This window comes from Wasmannia auropunctata, unplaced genomic scaffold, assembly GCF_000956235.1.
Source record: "Wasmannia auropunctata unplaced genomic scaffold, wasmannia.A_1.0 LD335975.1, whole genome shotgun sequence".
In the NCBI taxonomy this organism is placed as follows: Eukaryota; Metazoa; Arthropoda; class Insecta; order Hymenoptera; family Formicidae; genus Wasmannia; species Wasmannia auropunctata.
This window is the reverse complement of record NW_012026915.1, coordinates 185962-198240: the sequence shown is the minus strand read 5'-3', so window position 1 is coordinate 198240 and position 12279 is coordinate 185962. Positions and strand designations below refer to the sequence as shown.

At 46.9% G+C, this 12279-nt stretch overlaps 1 protein-coding gene across 6 annotated transcripts in view; it reads left to right on the top strand.

Moving 5' to 3' along the window:
* Positions 1 to 12279, top strand: part of LOC105454786 (serine/threonine-protein phosphatase 2B catalytic subunit 2-like) — an 80013-nt gene that overhangs the window by 2256 nt on the left and 65478 nt on the right. For all 6 annotated transcript variants that reach the window (XM_011697668.1, XM_011697667.1, XM_011697666.1 and 3 more), the window contains exon 2: positions 448 to 651. In XM_011697668.1, coding sequence (XP_011695970.1) covers positions 448 to 651 — 204 coding nt within the window. The remainder of the gene's footprint in view (positions 1 to 447; positions 652 to 12279) is intronic.

Genomic DNA, 12279 nt, shown 5'->3' with positions numbered 1-12279 from the left:
GGGGGGGGAGGGAGTACGGCGCTTCGCTTTGCGCGCAAAGTTATTCAATCAATATTTAGGCACGATCACGCCGTGTGTTTATCCGCGACGTATCGCTTTGTAGTGCCGCTAGTATCTCGTAAAAAAAAGACACTTAATTGTCACCTGGGATTACTGAGCGAGCGGCGGCACGGCTGTAATTAATGCCACTGCCGTGCGAGATCGGGAGATAATCTCGCCGCTCTTACGCGCGAAGGCTTGCTCGCGGTGAAGAGAGAAATTTTATCAAGTGTTCAAAAAATTTTTTTCAATCGATTATGCGATACACTGTATATTTAGCAATTTAAAAAAAAAGACTATAGCTTCAGGACATTATATATATATATATATATATATATATATATATATATTTGCATTTGTTTTCGTATGCACTCTCCTCACTGTAAATTCGCTCGTTTTGTCCAACAGATGTCCCGTTTCCACCGTCGCACAAAATGACAGTGGCAGAAGTCTTCGACGAACGGACAGGATCCCCGCGGCCGGAGGTCCTCAAGCAACACTTTATCCTCGAAGGTAGGATCGACGAGGCCGCGGCCCTTCGTATAATCAACGATGGAGCCGCGCTTCTACGCTCGGAGAAGACTATGATAGACATCGAGGCTCCGGTCACCGGTGAGTCAGAGTCTCTCGGACTTAATTCTCCTCAAATCTCGTTCTCTAAATTAAGCTTCGACTCCGCGGTCAAACTCTGATTCTCGGCGACTCGCGTTTCGCCGGGAGAACGCCGGAATCTCGGGCGATGTGTGTTCGACTGTCGAGCTAGAGAGGTTCGGCCTTGATCAATTGGTTATAAGATATGCGCGCGCTTTAATTGAAATCGAAAATTCGGTCCCTGCAGCGCGCGCGCCGCTCCTTGATCAATTATCCTTGAATTAAGTTCGTCGCGACGGCCTCCTTTGTGGCGTCCGCTGATTGTTCTGGAAGCGCAGAATAGGGGAACGTAATAAATCCTACTCTCGGCTACTTCGGATCGATTCGATCCTATTTCCTTCTATCGCCTCCTCCCCCCTCCCCCCTCCCTTCCCTTTCACGGTCCCTTCTATCGCTCGCCTTTTACACACGTATCATTGACAGTTATTACTTTCTGCAATACAAGTTTCATTAGCGGGATCAATGAGCCATGCGCATTCGCGTTACTTCGTTCCGAAGAATTTTTATGAAAAAGTTTATTACGGAGTCGCCCTTTAAAAACGTCGAAAAATAACTGATGTTCGATCCGAGAGAGAGAGAAAGGTTTTGCGTAAAATAATATTTTCCACGACGTCTGATTTGCTTCCAATCGACGGGATAATTGTTCCATTACGCCGGAATTCCGATAACCGATCGGAGAAGAGCTGCTGAAGCACTCGGCTTCAACTCTCTAATCGTTATGAACGTCTTCGATAATGGAGAGATAATTAACATAAAATTACAATTAATTACGGATACGGAAAACGGCGAAACGGTTTTTTATTTGTGTACTTGTTCATTCATTTGCTCAAATACATTTCCTCCGCGGCGGAGTAGGTATATGAATCCTCGATAACATCTATCAAATCAATGTGTCGCGTGCACGCGCGCGCCCGTATGGCAGCCGCATGCTGCTGCTGCTGCTGCTGCTGCAGCATATTTTTCGCAAGCATATTCTCGTCGCGTCGGAATCGATGGTCAGCGGAATCGGCCTTAAATTTATTTCACGTCGATCGTGGCGGCCGGCGGGTGGAATCGCTCATCCCTCTTCTCGCCCGTGCTCGTTTCGCACGCTTTTTCGCTCCTTCGGTGTCCGCCGCGCCATCCGTCGTCCGCGCGTCTCATGCATCCTCCCGCGCGCGCGGCCGCGGCCGCGTAATTCATCTTCTACCCGAGCCTGCTACACCATCCCACCCCACCCCATCCCATCCCCGGCGTCGTCCCTAGCCCGCGTTGCGGATTCGCATTCGACGACCAGACGCCTGGCGCACCGCAATTTCTCTCTGTCCGCACTCTCTTCTTTTTCTCCTCCTCCACACTCGAGGGGGAAGGGAGGAGGAGGGGGGGGGGAGCGACACGTGTGCCAAAAGCGAACCGGGGAAGCGCGCGCGGGCGGTGACGTAGATAATAGTCGATACTTCCGGTATCGACTATTATCTACGTCATCTACGACTAAGCGGTGAGACGGGAGAGGCGACGTCTATTAGGCACTTGCTCTCAAATCGCTTTGAATTCTCCCTCGACAATCTCGGAATTTATGAGAATTTGGCCGAGAGACGAGGTACGCGGGAGCGGCGGGTCGGAGGGGGAGGGGAAGGGGCGGAAGTCGAGACGCGACGTTCTGCGAAATTCCGCCTTGCCTCGAGCTTCGTTAACTCGCTTGATGAACTGCGGCCGTGTACCGGGGAAAATGGGGCCGTTTAATCCGGAACGCGAGAAAAGAAAACGCGAGGCGCGCTGACCTATCGGAAAATTAATTAACGGTTACCACGTGCCTCGCATGAAAGATTGATATGCATATTTTTGAAATTATTTGTTACTGAAAAGACCCGCTCTTTTTAAAGTTATTATGTTATTAATTATCTTAAGAAAACGGAAGTGTGTATATAATTTTTTTCTTCGCTTGAGATTATCCGCGTTTTTCTCTCAATTGTTCCGCGACTGCGCAATTAATTACGGGCGGGGGATCTAATAGTTTTTATTAAGCGCGACGTCTCTCTCGAATTGACGGCGAGGAGGATCAAATTGCGCTTGAATAATTGGGAGAAGGACGGGGTAGGCACGTTGGAGTCTTCCTTTGATGCGACCAGGTTTCTTTTCGGTCGTACGGCTTCGCGACGTACGGTTTCTTTGATCGACGTATAACCCTCGATTGTTCACAATCACCGGGCGGCTAAATCCTCACACGAATAAGTTGTGCGCGGAATGAGGTCAGTCAATCGGATGATGGCAATTTACAGCCGCTTAGATCTCTCTCTTTCTCTTTCTCTCGTTTCCAGCGCGTTTGTGTACTATAGCGTGTATCAAAAAATACGTATTTTAATTATTGAATTACGCAAGAGCCTTTGACGTTATTAATAAAACTCGGATCGTTTGAAATAAAAGTGTAATTTTAATGGCGATTGAAGGGAACCATAATTGAAGTTAATATCTTAGCCCAGTAATAGCGTTCTCGGGCCGTTAATTAATTAACGTTCAAGAATACGTTTTATATTTAAAACGCTTTAATCGCCTTGTTAAATTCCTCTTTCTTTTCCTTATTTTCGCCCATTACATGAGCTCCTCCAATTTAGGATTAAAACTATACGATCGCTTTTCGCGCACGAGTAATAACTAAATTAGTATAACCATGCCAGACTTCAGCAACGAAAGTATAACATCGTACGGACTCTTAAGATTAAACGGTTACTTTTTTTTTACTGCACTATTTGGTAATTCAGGGGTAGAGTATGCACGCGTAATAAACCCGAGATTAGAGCTAACTGGCGTTGTTAAAATTTGTCGTAAAGAATTTCTTTCCGGCTTCCGCGCCTTCCGTAAACGAACTTCGCGGATATTCAAATTAATGATAATGAGTTGCTCGAATGTTAGCCGAATGGGAGCTCCGTCGGCGATTAGTGCGTTTCTTTGCGCCGTGAAAGAACAGCCATTTCCACGTCCATAGAGCAAAGTGGCTCGTTTCAGCTCTTATATGTCCGACTTCGCCTCCCTCCCTCCTCTCTCTCTCTCTCTCTCTCTCTCTCTCTCTCTCGGCAATGTTATAAGCCGGGTGGAACAGCACGTTACGATAATCGTTTCGACGTTGCATTAATATTCTTTCGCTTTTTTTTCTCACTTTTGCAAGTTTTTCCTCTCCAGAAATGAGTCCTTTTCGTAACGCGCGCTCGTAAAGCTTTACTACTGTCCTCGCGCTCGCGCTTGTGCCTCTGCGCAATGGAAGAGGTAGCAATCGGAAAGTTATCGTCGATCCTCTAAAACTTAACGCTAATCGTGAAGGAAAGAAATGTTACCTTATGAAGAATAAGGAAGATATGCGATCATTCTAAAATGGATTTCTCTTAATGCGATTTTTTTCGTTTAAATCGCTTAAAACGATAATTTGTTCATATTATCGAAAGTATCTTTCATTGATATTTAATGTTAAATGTCAAATGAATGAACGAGTCCTTCTAATCTTTCGCTATTCAAAATTTCATAGGTATACATTTTTCAGCTTCTTGTCCCACTAACTTTATCTTTCTTTAGCGGAACATTAAAAAAAAAACTAACAACAAATGTTTTCTTTGCCAACTCTTTAGCAACAAATAAATATATTAAAATTGATTCTGCTTCTATTTTATTCTGCTAACTTATAAGACGCGTGAAAAACAGACGAGATATTTCAGATCGTCGAACTGCATCGCGCAATTTTGCAGCCAGCCCGAATTCAGTTTGCCCGAAATGATTATCGGTTTGTTCGCTAAGCGACTCAGCCGGGATCAACCGGTTATCATTTCGCTTGAAACTTAAAGGTTCAATTTCGGTAACTCAAACATCGCGCCGAATTCATTCGGTCGCCGTTCGTTTCGGCCCCGATTATAAATTTGCACTCGATCGAAAGTCTAATCCGCGCTTCGTTTGCGGTCGCGCATTTTGATCGCGGTCATTTCAGAAAAGAAAATCGAGGGATTAGCTTTCGCGTAAATTTCTTTTTCTTTCCTCCATTTTCTCGCGCAATCTCGGCGCGGGAAAAATTGAGAGACCGCGGTTCTCTCTCTCTCTCTCTCTCTCTCTCTCTCTCTCTCTTGACGACTTGAAGGGGAACATAGTCGTTATCTAACAACGCGCTATCTTAATTGTCTTCCTGCCTTGTCGCAGCAAAATTGATATGGGGCCGGAAACATGGTTATGCGAGCGTCGTGTTGACCGAACTCGGGTACCGGGTGTGTGTAGGAGCATAAATTATTCATACAAGTGCGAGTGACGCGCGGGGGCGGAGGAGGAGGTGGAGAAGGAGATGAAGAAGGAGAAGAAGAGGGGCGACAAGAGTACAAGACGGGATGGAACACAGTGGCAATATTGTTCGGCCACTATAAAGCATATCCTAAAAAGCATTAAATGTTTATCGTCTGTCGGCGCTTGCCACATCGATGTTGCCCGTCTAAATATTGAACTTCGTCGATAACCGACGGGATGGAAATAGAGACGTATCGCGATATATAAATAATATGTATATGTTCAGTATCCACCTCTCGATCGCGCGTTGCTCTCAGTTGTGTACAATCGCGGCGCCTCTGTTTCGCTCTAATATATAATAACACGAGACTTTTAAGTCTTTTAATATCGCGACGCGATCGTATATATCTGTTCGCAAGAGAGCGGCTATATGGAGAACGATCGTGTATAGCCGTGAATTTGAACGTTGGTAACAGCTTTGCCGAAATACCGTGACATTCGCGGTACGTAAACATTTCGACGAGGTCGAACGACTACCGCCCGTAGTTTCTGCGAGTGGAAATGGAGTTCCTTCGCAAAAATGCCCGCGCGCGCGGACCATTAAATTCGGTCTAAACGTACGGACGCACGGAACCCCCGGGGATAATTGCTTACACGTTGATTACACCCTTACACGGAACGGAACGGGCGTGGCGGGTGGTTTGCGGGGGCGAAAAATCGAGCAGCTTTTACCCGCTGACGCCGGGGCGTCCGTCCCTCGCTTTCGTTCTTTTTGCGCCGGGCGATAATACTCCGGAGTTAATACGAAGGGCGAGAAAGCCTGTGGCGGTCGGATAAAAGCTTCGCGGTCTGACGTTTCAATAATGCGCGTTCGTCCTCCGGATGAGAGGATTTTGCCCGAGAGAGAGAAAGAGAGGGCGGGGGGGGAGGGGACTGTTACAGCAAGCGACGATGGCTCTCGACGACTCGCCGTCGCGGTCGCGAGTTTACGCAACAGTCGACGGCCGACCGAGTTAGAACGGCACGGATCCACGTCGCGTTGAATCGCGGCGCAAAGCGGTCAAAGTGCACTGGCAAAAGTCTCCGGGACGGTCGGCAGCGTCGCATATGGTATATTATTTAGAAAACTCCCGGTGGAACGCGGAGGATGCAAAGTTGCAGGACAACTTTCGCAGTATTAATTGAGAGACAGAGAGAGAAGGAGAGAAAGCGAGACGGGATGTGTGTGTGTGTGTGTATGTGGGTGGATGTACATGTGTGCATGTGTTTGTGCATAGCATGTGGGCTTTTAATACATTACGTCGACGCGATGGCGACGGAGCATCGCGCACGAATGTTCTCGTCCGTCACGCGGAGTCGTTAATTATCTTATTAAATGGTAACGAGACGAAGCCTCGTACGCTCGGTCGGCGGCGCCTGTCGGACCGGCAGGAAGTTTTCCCCCCAATTTTCTCCCTTAACGCGTAACCGAAGCTCTTGCGGAAGCGGCGCCCTTAATACTTGATGCTTTAATGCATACGTAGTGTCTTGTAGCTGATACCACTCGCGCGCTCGTTGATATCTGCATCGCCGGAGTACATCGCGCTAAACTTGCTCTACATATCGGCGCGGCAATATGTAAGCGCGAATATAAGCGAAATTCATGCAGGAAGATAAAAGTATGCTCTGTTATTCTGTGAAAGTACTTTTATATGAATCTCTTCCGCGTTTTAAGTTTGTATATTATAAATACATACATAGATTTGCATTTGTTTGTATCAAATAGAAATATGTGTAACGCTCGAGTAAACTCTATGAAAAGGAGAAGCTATATGTAGGTGTGTTATATACATAGAAATTGAGGTTATGAAACATAAAAATAAATTGTTAATAACGTAATATAACTACGAGATTAAAATTGTTATCCAATATCGCGCTCGTGTGTTACACACGCGACGCCGGGAGAGACAAAGTGCCTTTGTCTCTCCCGCGGATTGGGCGGACTGCACACTGAACCGACGACTTCGTTTGCAATCGAGTCGATACGGATAATTCAATAATTATGATTTAAACGAGACGTTTCCTCCTCCCCTCCCGAGAGAGATGCAGAAAGGAGTTCGGCGAAAGTGGGCAGGTGGCGCAGAATCGCTCTCCCAAGCCGAATATACTCCGATCCGGAATACAAATTCCGTTTGCACGGAATACGCGATACGCGAAACGTTTGTATAAAGGGCCATCCTCGGAGACACAGAATTCTCGAGGACGCGCAATCGATATCGGGATAGGGTCGTGAAAGGAGGGCGCAAACCCGACTACGACGACGACGACGACGACGACGACGATTGCCATCAGGTTTAACATTTCTTTCTCCACGTGGATTTCCAAAGTACGATATTTGATCCTTGTGACTTGCAGACGGGGAGATACGCCGGCGTGTGTGAACTTTTATGTGGCGACGGAGGATACAATCAGGACTTATCGATATTCCTCGCCTCTCCAATACACGTATACGATCTTCTGTAATACAATTGTTACGGGTCACAATTTCGTTGCGGATCCGAAGGCAGCGGTTAACATAATAGCGCGCCAAGAATTCGCCAGATTATCCGAGTCAATTTGGACTTTAATAAATACGGAGAATGATTATATGTATCATTATATACGGTTTATATCGAATACACGGAGTATAATTCTTTTGTTAGGAAAATATTGTCGCGCTTCATCTCTAATTTCGAATTTTGTCGATAATTACCCGTATTGTCAGTCAACGGATATCGGCGGGGGGAGGGGGGCAGCAGGGGGAGGGGGAGAGAAATAGCGGCCTTAATTATTTATTTAATCCGCCGAACCAATTTGCTTCGATCGGGGAGGGGGAATGTATTCGGCTTTATCCTCGCGCCAATTACGAGCTTAACGCGCGCGTCAGTCGAGCGCGGGGGACAAAAGAATGAATTAAATGAGGCGCGCTTTAACGTGAACGGTCGCCTTTCCTACAATTGAAGCTCCCGGCCGGACGCATTATCTGTGAGATAACAATTTGTACTTTTGTGCATCGCCGTGCTCTTTCTTTCTCTCTCTCTCTCTCTCTCTCTCTCTCTCTCTCTCTCTCTCTCTTTCTATTTCTCGGACGTGGGTGGAGACCGTCAAAGCTATCCACTATCGACAAACGCGAGCGCATTTCCGAGTGTGCACTCGGCGGCGCCGATATCGTTTACTGTCCAAGATACCGAAAAGGGGAAGTTATTTCATAACCGTCAGTGGATCATGTTGTCCCACAGAGTGTCTCCAATTAGCGGGCAATGCGAGAGCTGATCGAGCTCCCGTTTTATATACAAATGGCCCGAGATTGGTAAACAGACACGATCAAATGCAGCCGGATTAACGATTACGGGAATATTATTCGCAAAAAAGCAAATTAATGGTTGCGGAGAAGCGTTCGTGGAAAATGTAGAAACGAGTTCGCCGATGTTTGCTCGCAAAGTAATTGAAGATAATATAATCGTACGAGATATAATTTTTTTGTTTGTATTGCTTGCATGCGCTTATATTTTAAAATAAAAATAATGATAAATACGTGATCGTTAATAAATATAGGAGGCAGAGGGGTGAGAGAAAGGAAAATGGGACGTATTATCGATTCGATAAGTTTCCCCGCAATAGTTCCACGGTTACGCCGCGCTCTATCCTCTTCTTCTCTCCTCAGGGCTATATAAAGCGGTTAGCAGTCGTTCTTATATATAAACAACGCTACGAACTCGACATAGAGAAAGAAGTGGCACGGAAGACGGCTGGGATCGGAATGCACTAAGATCCAGCACTGCGCGAAACTAGGTCGACTGTGCCTTTCAGAGCGAAGGGGGATCCGCGGGCCGGACGCTTTAAAACCGCGGGCCATTTTCCGAAATTACTATTTGCGATCGTATAAGAGTGGAAGCCCGTCGTCGGCAAAATTTGCCGTCTCCGCTATAAAATTGATGTCTATCCTGACACGTGACATGGAGAGCTCAATCTGTCCTTATCCCTGTCTCGAGGGCAAAATTTTAAGAATGACGAATCAGTTTGCAGTTGCTTATTTTAATACCGTTCTTTATTCAACGAACGCGAGCAACGACTCGGCTCTCTCGCAGTGGTCTTCGACGCGATTGGCACTTCCCGCTCGCAACGGCACGCTTAAAACGCGTCAACGTCGGCAAAAAGAAGCATCGAGCATAAACCCGCGGTGCCCCAGGTGTAATGAGTTTTCAGAGTGGCCCAGTAAATGCTGATGGGTCGCGACGGGGGAGCCGGGTTATAGCACAGTAAACGTCTCGCAATAGATCGTCAGGGATCGCCCGTGTTGTACGTTTCGCCGTGTAACCAGACTATTCGCCGTTTGTCATTAACATTTAACGGCCGCACAATGAAATGTACTGTGCGGCAGTCGGGAAACGTATAACGATATACAATATTATATATGAATATATATATAAAATGAATGTGAAACGCGCGGCGGTTATTAAATCATCAAGTCACGAAACATAGAACGTTCCCCGTCTACACTATCTTTATTTCTTTCGCTAGATATACAGAGTGTTCCACGTCACTTACTTTGAAATTACGGATTGCTTGATCAATTTTTTTTTTAGTTGATTTCCTTTATATCGCACATCGAGGCGATCGCAGCTTTTGCGTAACAAGCGATTGAAAGTGAAGATCGAGAAGTGTTTTCGAGAATTAAGCTTTCAAGGAGAAATAGAGAAAAGAAATAATAAAATCGTATTGTGTTAATTTTAGATAGGTTTTACTTTTTAATTCGAAAATTTCATTCAAATATAAAATATTAAAAATTGGAAAGTTGCGACGAACGTTCGCCTCCTCGATCGAGGAATCCACGGCTCGGCGGAAGTTGCGCTCAACCGAGGAACACCCCGTATTATAAATTGTGTGCCAAGTGCCCATACTCGTATAAAAATACGTAAACGGGCCAGGCGATGGCATCTCTTGAGTTGCCGTGGCATATCGCTCATGCAGACCATAATAATTAAGAGTAACCGATTACGCGATAGTCCGGTTCGCCAGATACTATCTGGGGTGGGTTTCAATAACGCAGTTCGTGACTCTTTTTCGAGGTTGAGCCTTACCCCCGCCGGATGTATCCTTGGACCTTGCGCCTTGTGTTCGGCGAGGTCAAGGCCGAGTGTTCGAAGAGGCCCCGCGGACGCGATTCCGCGATTTCGCGAACGACATCCGGCGATGCATCGCGCAACTTTCGCAACCAACCGCGCGGGCACGATCGGGGAGCAGCCCGTTGTGTTTCGTGTTCGCGTTTTTATTGGTTGCCGGCACGTGGTACCACCCTTTCCTCATTTTTCTCACCGCCCTTCCGCCTTCATTCTTTCGTTCCGTGAAGCGTTTAGATGTAAGCGAAGAAAAACTACAACGTTTCTGCCCAGTTCACGTGTATGCACATTTTTCGAGGATATTGACCGATTTTTTTCCCCAAACGGGGGAAGGAAGGTCGGCTCATGCTGCAAACTTTATCAGGCAAGTTGACCATGCCTCGGTAATGTATCACCAATTTCCAAGATCCATCTTGGATTTCATTGTGGCGGCGGCGGCGGGGAAGTCTCGCAATTTTTTTTACTTCTTGGACTTTATGGCGCATAAAATAACAAGAAAGGGAAAGAAAGGTGCGATTGAATAATCCCCTCGGGGCATCATTGCGAGCTCCATGATCGAATATATTAATTCAATTTTCCGGCGAAATAAAAAGAAAAAAAAAAGCGGATTGGTTTTATTCGCGCGCTAAAAGTATTCATTGTGTCATAATCGTGATTAAAAATGAAACCCGATAATTCTCGCTCTTGCAGCTCTCGCGTCATTCGGCCCGAATATATCAATATTTGATATAGCGCGGAGGCACAGTTTCGCGCACAGTTATAGGAAACCGTTGTTTCACTCTTCATTCGCGCGCTCTCCGGCCTGTCTTTCCTTACCTCCGCGCGCCGCGTGTTCGTGTTCTCCTCGAAAGTTATATACGCGACTCGAGTGATTACGCGACGCGAGTGACACGGTATATTGCGCCTTGAAACAGGCGGCGGAGCAGACGTTTCGTTGTTTTGCGGCCGACAGTCGCACGAAAGTCGCTCAAAGCTCGGTGTCGCCCCCCCCCCGCTCCTTCCTCCCTTTCCCTCTTCTCTCGCCAATAGGGGTATATAGTTATGCGGAATGTAGAGCAAGTGTGTGTCCCGAGACTCGGCGTGCATGCCGGGGTTATTATAAGATGACGGAGCTTACAGGCGGCGCGGGTTCAAGGCTACCTCTGATTCCAGTCAGGGCCGATAAAGTTAGCGGGGAAGTTGGGTGAAGTAGCGCGGGATTTACCGCGCCCTTAAGTCGAGCCGGGCCCGTGGATCGTAAATTGAAATCTATTTCGAAGCTCTTGGACTTTCTTCTTCTTCTTCTTTTTTTTTTTTTTATATCGCGCCCCTCAAACTTTCCGATCGATCCGATCCTCCCCCGTCGCGGTCGGCCGGGAGGCGACCGGGGGTGAACCGAGAGCGGGAGGAAGAGGGAGGCGGGAGGAGGGATCGACGTCGCGACGGCGATGAATTTATATGCGAACGGCCGTTCCCATCGTTTCTTGCCGTTCGTGAGGAGAAACTAATGCGGTTAATCGAACGTCACGGGCGGGAACGGCGCTCTCCATTCAGAGTCGTATTCGTTATTTCGCGATTTCGGTTGCCATCGACGGGGGAGGAAGAGGATAACGAGTGTTATTTCGAATAACAATGTGAACGAAGCTTTTTATTCCGATGAAATATGCGCCAAATTGGAATTCATCTTTTTTTTCCTTCTGCATATTTATTTTACTTTAGCCAAAGCCCCGGCACCGCCGAGGGTAGGACGACTTTAAAGTGCTCGTGTAGAGCTTACTCTTTTCTCTCTCTCTCTCTCTCTCTCTCTCTCCTTTTTTTTTCTTTCCCGAGGCAACTCCGTTCGAGGGCAGGCTCGCGTTATATCCCGCGAGCGTGACACGCGAGGGTGCATGTACTCCCCCGTAGATACGGCTGCCAGAGATAAGGGCCCCCGTAACGGGTGTCGGGAAAAAGAAAGCACGAATCACGAAGAAACGCCCTCGAGGGTCGATTTCTCTCCCATTCGTGGATACGCGCGCGGAGAGGGGGGGCCTATGAAGAATTATTTAGTCTTTAATTTTTATCGAAGGTTTCAATCTGGTGCCTGTCACAGTTAAGGCTCGTATTTACGAGAGAAAGATACGATCGTAAGAAGGAAGAAAAAAAGGAAGAAAATTATTGTCGAAGAAGGAGAGCGAAGAGATAGGAAGAGTATATATATGTCTCTTATATATATCTCTGAGCGGGCTGGCAAGGCAGA